At 47.9% G+C, this 20,353-nt stretch overlaps 1 protein-coding gene across 1 annotated transcript; it reads right to left on the bottom strand.

Moving 5' to 3' along the window:
• Window positions 1–1,961: 1,961 nt before the first annotated feature.
• Window positions 1,962–3,507, bottom strand: LOC119328309 (chlorophyll a-b binding protein 1B-21, chloroplastic-like). Its single transcript, XM_037601314.1, has 4 exons — window positions 3,104–3,507; window positions 2,913–3,015; window positions 2,533–2,821; window positions 1,962–2,397 (listed from the first exon to the last, which is right to left on the bottom strand). Exons 1-4 carry the CDS (start codon window positions 3,490–3,492, stop codon window positions 2,243–2,245), a joined length of 936 nt encoding a protein of 311 aa, XP_037457211.1. The 5' UTR covers window positions 3,493–3,507; the 3' UTR covers window positions 1,962–2,242.
• Window positions 3,508–20,353: the final 16,846 nt, after the last annotated feature.

Genomic DNA, 20,353 nt, shown 5'->3' on the forward strand with positions numbered 1-20,353 from the left:
GTACTCCGACACCCTAAACTCACCCTAAAAACTCTCTTCCTCTCTAGAGCCCTCCACATTTACACCAGCTTCACCAACCGTTCTCCTACCCGCATTCATGCCAACGCACCGCCCGAGAAGGCTACTCCGATTGCCCGCATTGACCTTTGCCTGCTCCGGCTATTTAAAGTTGGACGACCACCCCCCAAAACTCTACCTCCGAGCCCATCCTCCCACCCCTCCGTAGCCGTCTAAGCCCTCCTAGTACCCATCCGACGTGCACCGTAGCCATGGCCAATAACAAAGTCACATGGTACAAAGATATCAACACTGGAGTGTCATGCTGAAATTGTGACGGAGGTCTGCGCCAGGCCCACATTGAGGCGAGCCAACCTACGAGCTCTCCGGAGTCGGGCTCAGGAGAGGAGGATATGGAGGAAGAGGCACATCAGATGACCTCTTCACCATACAACATGCGGACAAGGAGCTCAACCAGACACTTTTGGAGGAGCACCGTGAGATGGTGGCTGAACTGGAGGCGGAGCTTGCATATGTTGTAGTCGTGGCGAATCTCCTCACAAACTTGGACGTTGTCGACGAGAACCGAGCGGTGCTTGCATCCATGCAGAGCGCCGCACATGATTGACCGCGTGAGCCGCCAACTTTGCATCAATGACATGCGGCGGGAATGACTCTTCAAGAAGCTCAAGGTTAAGGATGACGAGGCGTCGGAGCCAACGAGCCACAAAGTGGTTCCGGCTGGTTGTTGCGGGCAGCCAACAACGGCGATGTCGGTGGCTTTGACGTGGGGGTCATCGGCCTCACCTCCAACGAGGAGGAGTATAGTAGGATGTTTAGAGCAGTTTTTAGAGTGAAACTAGTCTAAAAATCTATGAATAAAATCGATGCCCGCCTTGTTTGATGGCTAGGATCGGATTATCTCTGCCCGGCCGGCGGTCAGTGGACACGTCCGGATGTGTCCATGGACATTTGATGACACCCGTTTGGTGGACCGCGTTGGAGACGCTCTAAGTTCAATGAAATGTTACAAACGTAACTCCTTCTCCCCACGTTCCTCTTTCTCTGCTTGGAAAGGCGATTTGGGCGGCGACCATTCTGCCCGCATCTCCGTCGGCGCGACCGTGGGTTCTCTGCCTCTCCGGCAGTCGCTCCGGCGACGGGAGAGGGAGGGGACCCCGACGCTGCTTCTCCGATAAGTAGTAGTTAGTCTGGGTTTCGGTTTTCGCAGAGGCGTTGCAGCGGTGGCGGGATCTATGCATGCCGCATCAGAATAAATTGGCCCTGTTTCATCCCTATCCCGACATTCTTTCAATCGATGATGCTAGGAATCAGGTAGCCTCTTCTTCTCGTCAGGCTCCGGATCTGGCGATTTTAGGTTGTGTCGGCTGGTGTTTCTCGTCACCCATGGTGACGGTGACGGCGACAACCATAAATAGAGTGTGCAGAGGATTTGAAGCGGGATGTACGGATAGCAGTGTGACGTCCATCTTCACCGATCGCATTGGTTGAAGTCGACGACATCCGGATCAGGCGGACATGAGGATCATCCTTGGCCGACGTGCCACAAAGACTCGGCTCTGTCGTCGGGTGCGGCGGGTCGTTTCATCGGCTCAAAAATCAGATTTGTTTGCGACGGTGTTCTTCCTGATCCAGGTGTGGTGGCAGTTTCCATCTCTCTTCGGCAAAGCTACGGCCGCGATGGAGTCTGTTTGGAGACGATGGTTAGGCAAGGCGCATGAATCTCCATTGATTGTGCTGTTACATTATTTCTTGATTTGGGATCTTTTGTGCAAATCTTAAGGTCTTATGTCTCTCTGTTTTCCTGTAAGGGTGTCTACGTATGTATTTTGTGTACCAAATTTGTTCAATGAATACATAGTGCTGCTTCTAATTTTTTTTTAAAAAAAGCTCAATGAAATGTTAACTTGATCACGCGATAACTGTCCCGTACAAATAACAGAGATTGTCAGAGGCAACTTCCTCCACACCATAATCATGCAAAGAGTTTATACAGATCATATGGATGCATTCACAACAGTGGCCGCTAGTTAAGCTTTACACATTACAAAGGTTGCCGGCCGGAGAGCCGACGTTGTTGTACAGTTCCTGCACGCACGGACGTACGCGCGCAGAGCCAGCGTGGCAAGGCAATCAACCAATCTATCGATTCAGAAACATGAATGAAAAGTTGAAAACCATGCGCTCCAGCTCCTCGATCTCCTCTCAGCCCGGTCGGCTCCGCTCAAGGGCCGTAGATATTTCTGGGGATGACGATGTCGCCGATGTTGTTGTGCCACGGGTCCGCGAGGTGCGTGGCCAGGTTCTCCAGCGGGCCGGTGCCGGGGTACGCCGACTGCTGCACGCAGAACCCCACGAACGCCAGCATCGCCAGCCGCCCTGCAATGCATCCCCCCCACGTACGAACGCGTCAGTTCGTTCTCCCATGATTTTTCATTCAACAACGGGGTGTATGGATATTCGCAAAAAAGAAAAAACAAAAAAAACGGGGTGTATGGTGGGAGTGGGACGTACCGTTCTTGATCTCCTTGAGCTTGAGCTCCTCGAACTTGGCGGGGTCCTTGGAGAAGCCGAGCGGGTCGAAGGCGCCGCCGGGGTACTTCTTCTTCTCCGGGTCCTTCTCCATGGTGCGCTGCTGCTCCGCGAAGGCGATGGCCAGGAACTCGATCGCCAGGATGGTCGGCAGGTTGCCCCACGGCACCGGGTTGCCCAGGTACGTCGCCTGCCCGTCGGGGAGCGCCGCCCACTCCTGCGCCTTCACCCAGTTGCCCAGTCCCAGCGCCTCCGGCACCAGCACCCCAGGCTGCACGTCGTCCATGCCACAACCCATGTTATTACTACCAGCGAACAACTCAACGATGGCTGCTGTGGTGCAGAGGAGGAGGAGGACGTACCACGCAGAGCATGGCCCAGCGGCAGTGGTAGATCTCGGACTCCTTGAACCGCTCGAAGTTCTCCGGCACGGTGGCGAGGCCCAGGGGGTCGAACCCGAAGTCTCTGCACGGAGAAGAAATTGCCAGTCAGATTGATGCCGATTGCTTGGTCACTGCTTGATCGGCTACTAGCTAGCTAGCTGCTTAGTCACCCTGGCGAGGAGCCGTCGAGGTGGGCGGGGCGGGGCTGGCCGGGGAACCACTCGGCGGACATGGTGACGCGGCCGGAGGTGGTGGCGTAGGCGCAGAACGGCAGCCCGGAGCGGCCGGACCTGGACGAAGGCGCCAGCAGGCTCGGCACGCCCACGGCGCTGCAGCTCCTCAGCCCGCTCGACGACGCCATCGCCATTGTTGCTCCCTCGATGCTGGCTGCTCCTTGCTGCGGTGAGACAACAACAAGAAGAAGAACAGGCGTGCGCTCTGAGAGGACAAGGGAATCTGAGGCTGCTAATAAGAGCACGAGCGGCCGGAGACGGAGCGGGATGGGGATATCCAAATGCCGCCGGCCATTGGCTGCAATATCCGCATGCGCACGAGCCATTGGGCCACGTAGGATCGTGGTATCTTCGACTGTGCTACGTGGCGTCCCCTGCGTTCTCTGATCGCTATCCTACGTGGCATCTCCCCCCGGCTCCCGTGGTCCACATATCCATGTCTTCGAGGTATGGAAAATCTGATGCTAGCTCAATGTAGGTAACTTCTATCCACCAAATCCAGATGAGATGAGTAGGCACAAATGTTTTCTTTCTCAACTTTATCTGCTAAAATTTCCATGCAACGGTGGTGTTCATTCATTTTTTCGATTTTTGAAAAATAAAATCATGTTTTGAATGATGAACATAAGTGGGCCATGTTAATCTTAAAACTAACACAATCTGAAATATAAAGGAGAATGCAAACGCGTGGGAATCTTTGCACTGCCCAACGGTCGTAATAAGCGGGAGTATATAGACCTAAGAGCCAACTTGAATATCCCCGAACTGTACTATAGTTTTCTTCTCAGTGTTTTTGTCTTTATTATATTATAGTAAGGATGATTTCTGAACTTAGAGAAGTCTCCTCTCCAAATTGAAGAGAGACTTCTTTCTTCTTGCAGTCGATCTTTGCACCTACAGTATTAAGAATGATCTCCGAAATATAATTGGACAAAAGTCATCTTCAGATATATCCATAGCAATTAAATCTGAGAATGGTTTCATACTTAAACCATACTTGAACCATACCCGTACATGTATCTCTCAAAACCACACTTGAACCATATCCGTTTAATGCCATTTTCAACCCAACCAAAACCAGGCCCTCTATTTTTTCCACCCAAACCAATTTAAACCTAATATACATAACCGTGGGTTTAAACCCAATACATAACTATGGGTTTGCTTCAATGTATATATGATTGCACAAATCGACATGTTAAGAAGCAAATGACATAGAAAAGGCATAAGTGCATCTACAACAGTTTGGGAACAAATTTATCATTGAGATACGGTCAACACACAGCAAGAGTCAAAAAGACAATGCCCACGACTGAAAAGCTCACTGGCAAGTGTATTAAAACCAATTGCTTAGCTAAAGCACAAACAAACACATTCGATTTGCATGTGGTGTTTCCCCATAATACAGAATTACATAGTGCATGGCAGCATGTACGCGGATCAAAGACACTCGTTGTCGATGCGTCCTTGCTTATCGCACATAATCAATGCCCAGAAACCGGTTTGGACTCATAGTTTATAGCCGTTAATAACCAAATTGTTTAAGCCCATAACCAACTATACCCAAATTGGTTTCTTCACATACCCAAACCAAAACCTAACTAAAAAGGATTCAGCCCAATAAAACCTGAACCAATCAAATCCAAAGTAAAAACCGAACCGTTTCACCCGGTTTTTTAATAACCATTCTCAGGTTTAATAACAATAAGATTAATAGGGTAGACAAAGTGCGAAGGATGACATGAACGCCGGGAAGAACACCGCATGGTGTGTTCCGAATGTCCCGCGCCCTAATTTACTGGTCATCTCGGTCAGTTGGAGTTTACTAGAATAGGTATCATCTTGTGTTTTCCTGCAAATGGTGTAAGGTATAGCATTGATAGAAGAGCCAATATCACGAAAATCGTAATAGAACATACTACCGAAGGAGCAGGGTAACACTGGTTTACCTGTATCCCGTCCATTGATGCTTCCCTTGACTAAAGATGTTGTCTCCTTTTCCATCTCTATTACCTTATCAATCCTACGAGCATCTTAACATAGTTCTTTTCTAGTCTGGCACACTTGGTTATGGTGTATTTTTCTACCTTTTCCTATATTGCTCCTGATGGAAATATGCCCTAGAGGCAATAATAAAATGGTTATTATTATATTTCCTTAATCATGACAAAGGTTTATTATTCATGCTAGAATTGTATTGACCGAAAACTTAAATACATGTGTGGATATATAAACAAATACCGTGTCCCTAGTGAGCCTCTACTAGACCAGCTCGTTGATAAAAAATGGTTAAGGTTTCCTAACAATAGACATGCGTTGTCATTTGATAACGGGATCACATCATTAGGAGAATGATGTGATGGACAAGACCCATCTGTTAGCTTAGCATATTGATCGTACAGTTTATTGCTATTGCTTTCTTGATGGCAAATACATATTTATTCGACTATGAGATTATGCAACTCCCGGATATTGGAGGAATAATATGTGTGTTGTCAAACGTCACAACGTAACTGGGTGATCATAAAGATGCTCTACTGGTATCTCCTAAGGTGTTTGTTGAGTTGGCATAGATCAAGATTAGGATTTGTCACTCCGAGTATTGGAGAGGTATCTCTGGGCCCTCTTGGTAATACACATCATAAGCTTGCAAGAAAATGACTAAGGAGTTAGTTACGAGGTGATGTATTATAGACCGACCCACTAGGGGACTGGTGCTCCCCTCTACATGGCTGGTCGACCCTAGGGTAAGGAAAGGGGAGGGGTGGCCCCTCCCGCCTTTCCCTCCTCAGGAGAGAAAGCAAGGGGGGGGGGGGGATGTGACGCCCCCGATTCAATCGTACACTAATCATACACGCAAACGTGTACGATCAAGATCAGGGACTCATGGGAAGATATCACAACACAACTCTAAAAATAAAATAAGTCATACAAGCATCATGATACAAGCCAGGGGCATCGAGGGCTCGAATACAAGTGCTCGATCATAGATGAGTCAGCGGAAGCAACAATATCTGAGTACAAACATAAGTTAAACAAGTTGCCATAAGATGGCTAGCACAAACTGGGATATAGATCCAAAGAGGCGTAGGCCTCCTGCCTGGGATCCTCCTAAACTACTCCTGGTCATCATCGGTGGTCTGCACGTAGTAGTAGGCACCTCCGGTGTAGTATGAGTCGTCGTCGGCGGTGGCGTCTGACTCCTGGGCTCCAACATCTGGTTGCGACAACCGAGAAGAAAGGAAAGGGGGAAAAGGGGGAGCAAAGCAACCGTGAGTACTCATCCAAAGTACTCACAGTCAAGAATCTACACTACATATGCATTGCTATCGATGAAATGGGTAGTATATGTGGACTGTTGGGGATATGATTACTGGAGGTAAACCGGCTAGGAGTGGCCGGGTTAGCTCCATGAAGATAGAAGCTCATGAAGACATGATGATGGTGGCGCTTTACGAATGCCCAAGGCCCATAGGCGGGTTAAGGCCTGCAGATGTAAACTGACTCTTTCATGCAACTTGTATTGTAAGTTAAAGGAATATAAACCGAGCCAGACACGTTTATGATTCAGCCTCGAGACTCTATAAACTGGCGGACGTCAACCTATGTATATAAAGGGACGACCCGGCCGCGGTTTAGGGACAACAGACAACTACTCGAGAACCAGGCAAAGCGGATTCACTCCCTAGTCATCGAAACCCTAGCAATACCAATCACAACTAGACGTAGGCTTTTACCTTCATCGAAGGGGCCGAACTAGTATAAAATCCCTCGTGTCCCCTTGTCCGGTCTAACCCCTTTAAGCTAACCTGTAGCGTTGGCTCCACGACTAAGTCCTTTCAGGAGGACATCTGCCGTGACAAACCCACGACAGTTGGCGCCCACCATGGGGCCGTCGCATGATGGTTTCGAGTTCTTGAAGGGCAGCTTTGATGGACTCAGGGGATACGCTGCGGGCCGGATGACGAAGAGTCGTGGCGACAAGCTCTACATCGATGACGCCGGATGGGGTCCCGAGGCCGGTTCAATCGAATACGGGTACCGGGTCCCCTTTGGTGGGATTCACCTCTTCATCGACAAGATCGGCGAACCGGGCCCTGAGCCGGATATCTGCACCGACATCATCGAAACGGCTCAGCGTGCAAGCCCTTCCCCGGTTCAGCCCGCAGCAAGGCATGTTTTCGTAGGTGTCATCCATGGAGCGGAATATGAGGATGGGCCGGCATCTGATGGAGAAACCGTTGTTTGTTCTGATGACGAGTCTTCAACTGGAGAGACCGAATCGCTGTATCAGTTGCAGGACGGCAAGATTAGCGGAGGTACCGATGGCAACAGTATTCTGGACCCCCTCAATCTGCCAAACCAGGTCGCAATCTTCATGGCCGGTACACAATCAGCGCACCACTCATCAACCGCCGTGGCGATGCTCTCCGGTTCAGCGACAGCAACGCCAGCGGGAGCAGGGGGCTCTGCACCGCCTCCAGCTCAAGTTCTATCTGATTTATTCGATGCTTTGGCAACATTGATGGCCGCAGAGGTGGATGCATCAGCCCGAGATCATCACAATGCGGAGATTGCAAAGGTGAAAGATCAGATAATTCAGGCTAAAGCGGACCTAGCGGCAGAGAACGCTAGGATGGCTACAGAACGGGCCGAGTTGGAAGCTCAGGCCTACCGGCTTAGGCTGGATCAGAATGCCTCACATGAAGTCATGAGAAGAAGATACCGGTCGCACCTCCCGCCGGGTTATGAGCCAAGAAATCTCTTCAACACGCCGGGAGCAGAAACCAGTAACCAGCCAGTGTTAAACTGGACGGAGGCGCCGGGAACAGGGGCACCGGTTCAGCCGCGCACGATGGACCCGCCTCGTCAAAACAACATTGTGCCGCAATATGTTACGACACCCCCGGGGCATTACTCCAACCCGTTGGACAACATTGTGGCCGCCGCTTCACGATTGGCAGCCCTCCCAACCGACGGCGAGTCACCAGTTGCGATTGAGGCACGACGGGCCAGAGAGTTCCTTCAAACAACTTTAAACCAGTAGCAGGTTTATTCGCATAGTCGCGAGAGGATTCATTTCACCCCCCGCCCGAGCCGGAGCTACAGCAGGCACGTTGAGGATGAACCAGCCGTATCAAGCAGTGCATGTCGCTGTAACTCGCCGCGAGGGCACAACCCGACAGGTGGAGGTGCTAATGCGCAAGATGTGGTGGATCACGGTCGTGCGCGTCGAGAGGCTGAGTTAGCAGCTCTGCATGCAGCTCGTCAACCTACTCTGGTTCACCGTACCGCTTCGGTGGAACCAGGTGTGGTCTTCAGTTCCTTAGGGGTGCCGTGTCTCACCCCCGCTTTGCGCAATGTATGACTGCCCAAGGATTTTAAGGGCCCTCGTAAGGTGCCCAATTACACCGCCGATTTACAACCAGAGTCATGGGTCGAAAGTTATGAGATGGCAATGGAGATGTTGGATGTGTATGAAGCGGTGTGTGCTAAATACTTCACCATGATGTTGGAGGGGACATCTCGTACTTGGTTAAAGAGCTTACCAGTTAACTCCGTCGGATCATGGGTCGAGTTAAAACACCAGTTTATCAAGAATTTTAAGTATACTCGTAAGCAGCCTATGTCGATTGTGGACCTGGCCGCTTGTGTCCAAGAGGACGGGGAGTCTACAAGCCATTGGGTGAAGCGGGTCTCAGCCATTCTGCATTCATCGGATCACATCAATGCGGACACAACAGTGTTAACGTTGGAGGGCAATTGCTGGTTTCTACCGTTAAAACAGAAGTTAGGAAGGCTCAAACATCACTACAATGATATGGCAACGCTTATGGCCGCTTTGGTTAAATATGCCGATTCAGATAATACCAAAGACCCTGAGTCAAAAGAGGACAAACCGAGGAAAGGGAAGAAGAATGGCAACACCAAGGGACAGCAGCATAACCCGGCAGGTCATGGGAACAATGGTAAGTGCAAGGCAGACAATAGTTTGGACTTTGTGGCCAACACAAATGCTCAGGATAACGGTCAGTGTCGTAAGGGTAAACAGCCCCAGAGGGGCGGAGGTTCAGGCCCCAATCTGGAGCGCATGTTAAATCAACCTTGTCCAAAGCATGGATCAAAGGAGAGGCCAGCTTCACATATTTGAAAGGATTGTTATATCATGCGAGAATTCAAGAATTCCAATATGTTCCAGTACGATAATGGCCCGCCCGGCGGTTCAGGAGGTGTTTTTCACGGGCCGAGTTATGGAGGTGGCAACTCCGGTTCAGGATTTTAGGGCAACCAAACCGGACATAGCAATCAAGGGAACCAGGGCAACCAGGGAGGTTATAACTATCAGGGGAATCAGCAGCAGCAGCAGCCAGGTTATCAAAGCAATCCGAAGCAGTTAAATAGTGGGCAGTATCATGTCTTCACCACTAGCTTGTGCAAGCGTGATCAGAAGCTTCACAAGAGGGCCGTGAACTCTGTTGAACCGGCTGTGCCTCGGTATTTGTGCTGGTCTGAGCAACCCATTTTATGGAGTAGAGAGGATCACCCACCCCGGGTTGACAATCCGGGTCATCTGGCCTTAGTGGTGGCACCTCAAGTTGGGGGGTATAAGTTCACCAAGGTGCTCATGGATGGGGGAATCAGTATCAATATTCTATACTATGATACCTTCCGTCGTATGGGGTTGACAGATAAGAATCTTAAACCGTTGAACACCATTTTTCATGGTGTGGTGCCCGGTAAATATGCATATCCAGTGGGTAACATAGCCCTAGAGGTGGCCTTTGGCGATGATCATGATTCATGGTCAGAAATATTGACTTTTGAGGTGGTGAAAATCAAGAGTCCGTATCACGCTCTGTTCGGGCGATCGGCTTATGCCAAGTTCATGGCGAGGCCGTGTTATGTTTATCTGCAGCTTAAGATGCCAGGTCATAAGGGGACCATCACAATACATGGGAGCAGGAAGATTGCTTTGGAATGTGAGGAATGTGATGCGGCTTACGCCGAGTCGGTTTGTGCCATGGAAGTGCTAACGTTTTACAAAGACAAGGTTGATCCGGCAGACATGACTTCTTTGAAAAAGCCAACTACGGAGCATGATCCGGCATTGAAGTTTAAATCGGCCACAGACACTAAGATGGTTGATTTTGTTCCTGGCGATTCATCCAAGCAGTTCAGCATCAGCGCTAACCTAGATCCCAAATAGGAAAGCGCGCTCATCGAGTTCATCAGTGAGAACCGGGACATCTTTGAATGGAAGCCTATTGACATGCCAGGTGTACCGAGGGAACTCGCTGAGTACACACTTAATATTGATCCTAAGTTTAAACCGGTCAGACAGTTTCTCCGCTGATTCAACGAAGAAAGGCGCAAGGCTATTGGTGAAGAGGTAGCTCGGTTGTTGGCCGCAGGGTTTATCGTGGAGGTCTTTCACCCGGAGTGGTTGGCTAATCCGGTGCTGGTTCTCAAGAAAAATGGCACTTGGCGTATGTGTGTGATTACACAGACTTGAACAAGGCTTGCCCAGCAGATCCCTTTGCCCTCCCTCGTATTGATCAGATTATTGATGCTACGGCGGGTTGTGACCGTTTGTGTTTTTTGGATGCTTATTCTGGTTATCATTAGATCAAAATGGCAGTTAAGGACCAGGAGAAGACAACTTTTATAACTCCCTTTGGAGCCTTCTGCTATGTCTCGATGCCCTTTGGGCTCAAGAGTGCCCAGGCGGCTTATCAACGCTGTGTTCAGAATTGTCTTCATAAGCAGAATGGGCACAATGTTCATGCATATGTGGATGATATTGTGATAAAGTCCAGGAAAGAGGAAACATTGATAGATGACCTGAGAGAAATCTTTGACAACCTCCGGGTTTACAAGATGATGCTCAATCTGGACAAATGTGTCTTTAGTGTCCCGACAAGCAAACTCTTGGGCTTTCTGGTATCAAACAGGGGCATTGAGGCTAATCCGGAAAAAATTTCAGCAATCATGTCTTTGGCTAAACCGGCGTGTATCAATGACGTTCAACGTTTAGCCGGCCGGATTGCGGCTTTAAGCCGGTTTATCAGTCATCTCGGGGAGAAATCTATCCCTTTATACCAGATGTTAAAGAAAACGGATGAATTTGTCTGGAGCGATGCGACTGATAAAGCGTTTGAGGATCTGAAGAGGTAGTTAGCTGAACCGCTCGTGCTTGCAGCTCCGATCGATAAAGAGCCTTTACTGCTGTATGTGGCTGCTAATGCCAGGGCTGTTAGTGTGGCTATTGTTGTGGAGCACAAGGAGGCTGGAAAGGAATATCCGGTTCAACGGCCGGTTTATTATATCAGTGAGGTGCTTATTGAATCAAAGCAGAGGCATCCACATTGGCAGAAGCTGGTGTATGGGGTGTTTATGGCAAGCCGGAAGCTCAAACATTACTTTTAGGGTCATCCTATCACAGTGGCCAGTTCCACCCCTCTGGGAGATATCATTCAAAACAGAGAAGCCACTGGCCAGATTGCCAAGTGGGCTATTGAGCTTGGACCTCACGGGCTCAAGTATACACCTCGCACATCAATCAAATCTCAAGCACTTGTGGACTTCATCAATGATTGGACAGAGTTGCAGGCACCATAGGAAAAGTCGGATAATATGTATTGGACTATTCACTTTGATGGGTCCAGGCAATTGGAGGGCTCGGGGGCTGGAGTTATATTAACTTCCCCACGAGGTGAATTTTTTTGTTATGTTCTTCGCTTAATGTTTCCTTGTACTAATAATGCAGCTGAGTACGAGGCCTTACTCCACGGTCTTCGGATGGCTAATGAGATGAACTTAAGCCGGGTTAAGTGCTTCGGTGACTCGGACCTGGTGGCTCAACAGGTATCTGGCACTTGGGATTCTAAGGACCCACTCATGGCTATGTATCGACGAGAGGTGGACATAGTGGCTGGTCATTTCAAGGGTTATCAAGTTGACCATATAGACCGGCGAAAGAATGAAGCGGCGAACGCTTTAAGTCGCCTTGACTCTCAGCGTAAACCGGTCCCACCCAATGTTTTCCTCGACGTCCTACACAATCCATCGGTTAAGATACCAACAGAGGAGGAGTCGGCTATTCCTGACCCGGAGGCCCAATTGGTGGCAGCTCTGCATGTTATACCGGACTGGATAATCCCGTACTTGGATTACATGAACCGGGGCGAGTTACCTAAGGATGAAACCTTGGCCCGGCAGATAATCCGGCGTTCCAAGTCAATGACCATAATCAATGGGGAGTTACATCATTACAGCGTCACAGGGGCAATTCAGTGTTGTGTATCTCCTCAAGAGGGTTGTGAGATTTTGCGAGAAATCCACAAAGGAGATTGTGGTCACCACACCGGTTAAAAATCCTTGGTGGCTAAGGCTTTTCGTCATGGTTTCTATTGGTTGACAGCCCATGCTGATGCTGAGGATTTAGTCAAAAGGTGTGACAGTTGTCAAAAATTTGCACGCCGCGCTCATGTTCCGGCTCAGGAGTTGAGGATGATTCCAATAACTTGGCCATTTGCGACTTGGGGGCTTGATATGGTTGGACCCTTTAAGAGATCCAAGGACAAAAAGACCCACCTATTAGTGGCAGTGGACAAGTTCACCAAGTGGGTGGAAGCAGAGCCAGTCAGTAAGTGTGATGCAGCCACGGCGGTTGAATTCATCAAAAAGGTGATATTCTGGTTTGGTTTTCCACACAGTATTATAACTGACAATGGTACTAATTTGTCAAAGGGTGAGATGGAGGAATTTTGCCAACCAGAGCATATCCGGCTTGATGTAGCATCAGTAGCTCACCCCCAGTCTAATGGTCAAGCAGAGAGGGCAAATCAAGAAATTTTGAGAGGTATTAAACCCCGGCTTATGGTTCCTTTAAAGCGAACACCGGGTTGTTGGGTGGAGGAGTTACCTTCTGTGTTATGGAGCATCAACACCACACCTAACAGATCTACGGTTTACACGCCTTTCTTCATGGTTTATGGAGCAGAGGCGGTTCTTCCTAGTGACATCCGTCACGACTCGTCCCGTATGGCGGCTTATGTTGAAGCTAACAATGAGAAGGCACGTCAGAATTCACTGGACCTGTTAGATGAGGAGCGTGATCTTGCAGCAGCATGTTCGGCGATTTATCAACAAGGTCTCCGACGTTATCACAGCCGCCGGGTTAAGACCAGAAATTTTCAAGAGAGCGATCTGGTGCTCCGGCTCATCCAGGATCAAACTGATATGCACAAGTTATCCCCACCTTGGAAAGGACCTTTTGTGTTCAGCAAAAATCTGCACAACGGGTCATACTACCTCATTGATGTTCGAGAGCACAAAGACTCATGAAAATCGGAGGAGGAGACCAAGTGGCCGTGGAATATAGCTCTTCTTCGGCCTTACTATACTTGAGCCACAAGCTCTTCTTATGTACATACTTATGCCAATGTATATATTATATAAGAAACCGGAGCCTCGAATAAAGCGGGGTCTTTGTTCTTTTTACATCATGTGTGAGCCTACAGGAGCTTCTACTAACAAAGCAGTGTTTTATTAACCCGGCCTATGCGGCCACACAGATATAAAGAAATCACTAGGGGGCTTGGTCGTATCCGAGCCGTAGCTACACCTCTTGATAGGCTTCAAGCCAAAAGGAAATTATGTGGAACCAAAGAGAGTCTGTTGCATTAAGCACAACTCAAACATAGGTAACCACTGAGCACAGCTCAAATATTACATGGGGGCTCCTTGCTTCTCAAAGAACAACGAGCTTACACCCTTGTAATAGGCTATCAAGCCAGGCTTGGAAGCCAGGTGTATTCACCTAAAACCCCAGGTTATCCTACCTCTTTAAGTAAGCCACTCTGTCCAGGTAAACCTGGTATGACCCATCGAACGTTTGACAAGTCAATCCCATGGACCATGAACTTGTCAAAGTTAAAACGGCGATTGGTTAAATATTGAGGTCCATCTTAAAAGGCTTTGCAAAATGGTTTAACTCAGCGGCCTGGCAGCCCATGAAAAGCCTCGATTAGGGGCCTGGCAGCCCATGAAAAGCCTTGCATATTTCTTGTCTTTGCTGTTTTTTATGATAAGGGATTTATGAATATTTTCTGATAAACCGGTGTTCATTACAACCCGGCATGACTTTCAATGCTTAGTTGTCAGTACATGATCAGTTTTAAATCGGTAGTATATTCTTCTGGTCTGATTTTTTGACTAGATATCACCAGCATTATGCGGCTATTATAGCCCAATATGATTTCTATATGAACCAGCAAGAGGGCAAGGAGATGTCAACACTCCGGATTGGTGTTTTTTCACCTTTACCATACAAGCAGTTGGTCAGCCAACGAGGTATGTCACCGATATTATTTGTTTTATCTGGTTAATATATCTTGGTTATCCATCCAAGTTATGTATATATTTTTGGGCATCATGACCCGTCCAGTGGTAAACCACTAGGACGCTTTCAAGTTCTTATATGTGTTGGAAATATGCCCTAGAGGCAATAATAAAATGATTATTATATTTCCTTGTTCATGATAATTGTCTATTATTCATGCTATAATTGTATTGTCCGGAAATCGTAATACATGTGTGAATACATAGACCATAATGTGTCCCTAGTGAGCCTCTAGTTGACTAGCTCATTGATCAACAAATAGTCATGGTTTCCTGGCTATGGACATGGGGATGTCATTGATAACGGGATCACATCATTAGGAGAATGATGTGATGGACAAGACCCAATCCTAAACATAGCACAAGATCGTATAGTTCGTTTGCTAGAGTTTTTCCAATGTCAAGTATCTTTTCCTTAGACCATGAGATCGTGTAACTCCCGGATACCGTAGGAGTGCTCTGGGTATACCAAACGTCACAACGTAACTGGGTGACTATAAAGGTATACTACGGGTATCTCCGAAAGTGTCTCTTGGGTTGACACGAATCAAGACTGGGATTTGTCACTCCGTATGACGGAGAGGTATCTCTGGGCCCACTCGGTAATGCATCATCATAATGAGCTCAAAGTGACCAAGTGTCTGGTCACGGGATCACGCATTACGGTACGAGTAAAGTGACTTGCCGGTAACGAGATTGAACGAGGTATTGGGATACCGACGACTGAATCTCGGGCAAGTAACATACCGATTGACAAAGGGAATTGAATACGGGGTTGCTTGAATCCTCGACATCGTGGTTCATCCGATGAGATCATCGAGGAGCATGTGGGAGCCAACATGGGTATCCAGATCCCGTTGTTGGTTATTGACCGGAGAGCCGTCTCGGTCATGTCTACATGTCTCCCGAACCCGTAGGGTCTACACACTTAAGGTTCGGTGACGCTAGGGTTGTAGAGATATGAATATGCAGTAACCCGAAAGTTGTTCGGAGTCCCGGATGAGATGCTGGACGTCACGAGGAGTTCCGGAATGGTCTAGAGGTGAAGAATTATATATAGGAAGTGCAGTTTCGGCCATCGGGAGAGTTTCGGGGTCACCGGTATTGTACCGGGACCATCGGAAGGGTCCCGGGGGTCCACCGGGAGGGGCCACCCATCCCGGAGGGCCCCATGGGCCAAAGTGGGGAGGGGAACCAGCCCATAGTTGGCTGGTGCGCCCCCTTAGGCCCAGCCCATGCGCCTAGGGTTGGAACCCTAGGGGTGGGGGGGGGGGCGCCCCACCTTGCCTTGGGGGCTACTCCACCCTTGGCCGCCGCCCCCCTAGGAGATCCCATCTCCTAGGGCCGGCGCCCCCTAGGGGAGCCTATATAAAGGGGGGTGGAGGGAGAGGGCAGACACACCTTGAGTCTTGGCGCCTCCCTCTCCCCTGCTACACCTCTCTCTCTCGCAGTATACGACGAAGCCCTGCTGCTGTGACGCCCTGCATCCACCACCACACCGTCGTGCTGCTGGATCTTCATCAACCTCTCCTCCCCCCTTGCTAGATCAAGAAGGAGGAGATGTCACGCTGACCGTACGTGTATTGAACACGGAGGTGCCGTCCGTTCGGCGCTAGGATCTCTGGTGATTTGGATCACGTCGAGTACGTCTTCCTCATCCTCGTTCTTTGAACGCTTCCCCGCGTGATCTACAAAGGTATGTAGATGCAATCCAATCACTCGTTGCTAGATGAACTCATAGATGAATCTTGGTGAAACCGTAGGAAAAGTTTTGTTTTCTGCAACGTTCCCCAACAGTGGCATCATGAGCTAGGTCTATGCGTAGTTCTCCTTACACGAGTAGAACACAATTTGTTGTGGGCGTAGATGTTGTCAACTTTCTTGCCGCTACTAGTCTTATCTTGCTTCAGCGGTATTGTGGGATGAAGCGGCCCGGACCGACCTTACACGTACGCTTACGTGAGACTGGTTCCACCGATTGACATGCACTAGTTGCATAAGGTGGCTAGCGGGTGTCTGTCTCTCCCACTTTATTTGGAGCGGATTCGATGAAAAGGGTCCTTATGAAGGGTAAATAGAAGTTGACAAATCACGTAGTGGCTATTACGTAGGTAAGAAAACGTTCTTGCTAGAACCCTTTTGCAGCCACGTAAAACTTGCAACAACAATTAGAGGACGTCTAACTTGTTTTTGCAGCAAGTGATTTGTGATGTGATATGGCCAAAGTTGTGATGAATGATGAATGATATATATGTGATGTATGAGATCATGTTCTTGTAATAGGAATCACGACTTGCATGTCGATGAGTATGACAACCGGCAGGAGCCATAGGAGTTGTCTTTATTTTTTGTATGACCTGCGTGTCATTGAGAAACGCCATGTAAATTACTTTACTTTGTTGCTAAACGCGTTAGCCATAGTAGTAGAAGTAATAGTTGGCGAGCAACTTCATGGAGACACGATGATGGAGATCATGGTGTCATGCCGGTGACAAGATGATTATGGAGCCCCAAGATGGAGATCAAAGGAGCTATGTGATATTGGCCATATCATGTCACTATTATTATTTGATTGCATGTGATGTTTATCATGTTTTTGCATCTTGTTTACTTAGAACGATGGTAGTAAATAAGATGATCCCTCATAATAATTTCAAGAAAGTGTTCCCCCTAACTGTGCGCCGTTGCGACAGTTCGTTGTTTTGAAGCACCACGTGATGATCGGGTGTGATAGATTTCAATGTTCACATACAACGGGTGTAAGACAAATTTACACACGCAATACACTTAGGTTGACTTGACGAGCCTAGCATGTACAGACATGGCCTCGGAACACAGAAGACCGAAAGGTCAAGCATGAGTCGTATAGAAGATACGATCAACATGAAGATGTTCACCGATGTTGACTAGTCCGTCTCATGTGATGATCGGACACGGCCTAGTCAACTCGGATCATGTTATACTTAGATGACTGGAGGGATGTCTATCTAAGTGGGAGTTCATTGAATAATTTGATTAGATGAACTTAATTATCATGAACTTAGTCTAAAATCTTTACAATATGTCTTGTAGATCAAATGGCCAATGTTGTCCTCAACTTCAACGCGTTCCTAGAGAAAACCAATCTGAAAGACGATGACAGCAACTATACGGACTGGGTCCGGAACCTGAGGATCATCCTCATAGCTGCCAAGAAAGATTATGTCCTAGAAGCACCGCTAGGTGACGCACCCGTCCCACAGAACTAAGACGTTATGAACGCTTGGCAGACACGTGCTAATGATTACTCCCTCGTTCAGTGTGGCATGCTTTACAACTTAGAACCGGGGCTCCAAAAGTGTTTTGAGCGACACGGAGCATATGAGATGTTCGAAGAGCTGAAAATGGTTTTCCAAGCTCATGCCCGGGTCGAGAGATATGAAGTCTCCGACAAGTTCTTCAGCTGTAAGATGGAGGAAAATAGTTCTGTCAGTGAGCACATACTCACTATGTCTGGGTTACATAACCGCTTGACTCAGTTGGGAGTTAATCTCCCGGATGATGCGGTCATTGACAGAATCCTCCAGTCGCTTCCACCAAGCTACAAGAGCTTTGTGATGAACTTCAATATGCAGGGGATGGAAAAGACCATTCCTAAAGTATTTGCAATGCTGAAATCAGCAGAGGTAGAAGTCAAAAAGGACCATCAAGTGTTGATGGTGAATAAAACCACTAAGTTCAAGAAAGGCAAGGATAAGAAGAACTTCAAGAAGGACGACAAGGGAGTTGCCGCGCCCGGTAAGCAAGCTGCCGGGAAGAAGCCAAAGAATGGACCCAAGCCCGAGACTGAGTGTTTTTATTGCAAGGGAAGTGGTCACTGGAAGCGGAACTGCCCCAAATACTTAGCGGGCAAGAAGGCTGGCAAAACGAAAGGTATATGTGATATACATGTAATTGATGTGTACCTTACCAATACTCGTAGTAGCTCCTGGGTATTTGATACCGGTGCAGTTGCTCACATTTGTAACTCAAAGCAGGAGCTGCGGAATAAGCGGAGATTGGCGAAGGACGAGGTGACGATGCGCGTCGGGAATGGTTCCAAGGTCGATGTGATCGCCGTTGGCACGCTACCTCTACATTTACCTACGGGATTAGTTTTGAACCTCAATAATTGTTATTTAGTTCCAAGTTTGAGCATGAACATTGTATTAGGATCTCGTTTAATACGAGATGGCTACTCATTTAAATCCGAGAATAATGGTTGTTCTATTTATATGAGAGATATGTTTTATGGTCATGCTCCTATGGTGAATGGTTTATTCTTAATGAATCTCGAGCGTAATGCTACACATATTCATAGTGTGAATGCCAAAAGATGTAAGGATAATAATGATAGTCCCACATACTTGTGGCACTGCCGCCTTGGTCACATAGGTGTCAAACGCATGAAGAAGCTCCATACAGATGGACTTTTAGAGTCTCTTGATTACGAATCATTTGAGACGTGCGAACCATGCCTCATGGGTAGGATGACCAAGACTCCGTTCTCAGGAACAACGGAGCGAGCAACCAACCTATTGGAAATCATACATACTGATGTGTGCGGTCCAATGAGTGTTGAGGCTCGTGGTGGCTATCGTTATGTTCTCACCCTCACTGATGACTTGAGTAGATATGGGTATATCTACTTAATGAAACACAAGTCTGAAACCTTTGAAAAGTTCAAGGAATTTCAGAGTGAGGTTGAGAATCAACATGACAGAAAAATCAAGTTTTTGCGATCAGATCGTGGAGGAGAATACTTGAGTCACAAATTTGGTACACACTTAAGAAAATGTGGAATAGTTTCACAACTCACGCCGCCTGGAACACCTCAGCATAATGGTGTGTCCGAACATCGTAATCACACTCTATTAGATATGGTGCGATCTATGATGTCTCTTACCGATTTACCGCTGTCATTTTGGGGCTATGCTTTAGAGACTGCCGCATTCACTTTAAATAGGGCTCCGTCGAAATCCGTTGAGACGACACCATATGAATTATGGTTTGGGAAGAAGCCTAAGCTGTCGTTTCTAAAAGTTTGGGGATGCGATGCTTATGTCAAGAAACTTCAACCTGAAAAGCTCAAACCCAAGTCGGAAAAATGCGTCTTCATAGGATACCCTAAAGAAACTATTGGGTATACCTTCTACCTCAGATCCTAAGGCAAGATCTTTGTTGCCAAGAATGGATCCTTTCTAGAGAAAGAGTTTCTCTCGAAAGAAGTAAGTGGGAGGAAAGTAGAACTTGATGAAGTATTACCTCTTGAACCGGAAAGTGGCGCAACTCAAGAAAATGTTCCTGAGGTGCCTTCACCGACTAGAGAGGAAGTTAATGATGATGATCATGAAACTTTAGATCAAGTTGCTACTGAACTTCGTAGGTCCACAAGGACACGTTCCGCACCAGAGTGGTACGGTAACCCTGTCTTGGAAATCATGTTGTTAGACAACGGTGAACCTTCGAACTATGAGGAAGCGATGGCGGGCCCAGATTCCAACAAATGGCTGGAAGCCATGAAATCCGAGATAGGATCCATGTATGAAAAGAAGTATGGACTTTGACTGACTTGCCCGATGATCGGCGAGCCATAGAAAATAAATGGATCTTTAAGAAGAAGACAGACGCGGATGGTAATGTAACCATCTATAAAGCTCGGCTTGTCGCTAAGGGTTATCGACAAGTTCAAGGGGTTGACTACGATGAGACTTTCTCACCCGTAGCGAAGCTGAAGTCCGTCCGAATCATGTTAGCAATTGCCGC

This window comes from Triticum dicoccoides, chromosome 7A, assembly GCF_002162155.2.
Source record: "Triticum dicoccoides isolate Atlit2015 ecotype Zavitan chromosome 7A, WEW_v2.0, whole genome shotgun sequence".
In the NCBI taxonomy this organism is placed as follows: domain Eukaryota; kingdom Viridiplantae; phylum Streptophyta; class Magnoliopsida; order Poales; family Poaceae; genus Triticum; species Triticum dicoccoides.

Excerpts from the sequence above, each read along its gene's own strand:
- LOC119328309 (XM_037601314.1), bottom strand. The coding sequence starts at position 3,492 with ATGGCTCGTGCGCATGCGGATATTGCAGCCAATGGCCGGCGGCATTTG. Across the intron at positions 2,822-2,912 it reads GCTGGGCCATGCTCTGCGTG|CCTGGGGTGCTGGTGCCGGA; the intron begins GTACGTCCTCCT and ends GACGACGTGCAG. Across the intron at positions 2,398-2,532 it reads GCTCAAGGAGATCAAGAACG|GGCGGCTGGCGATGCTGGCG; the intron begins GTACGTCCCACT and ends GATGCATTGCAG.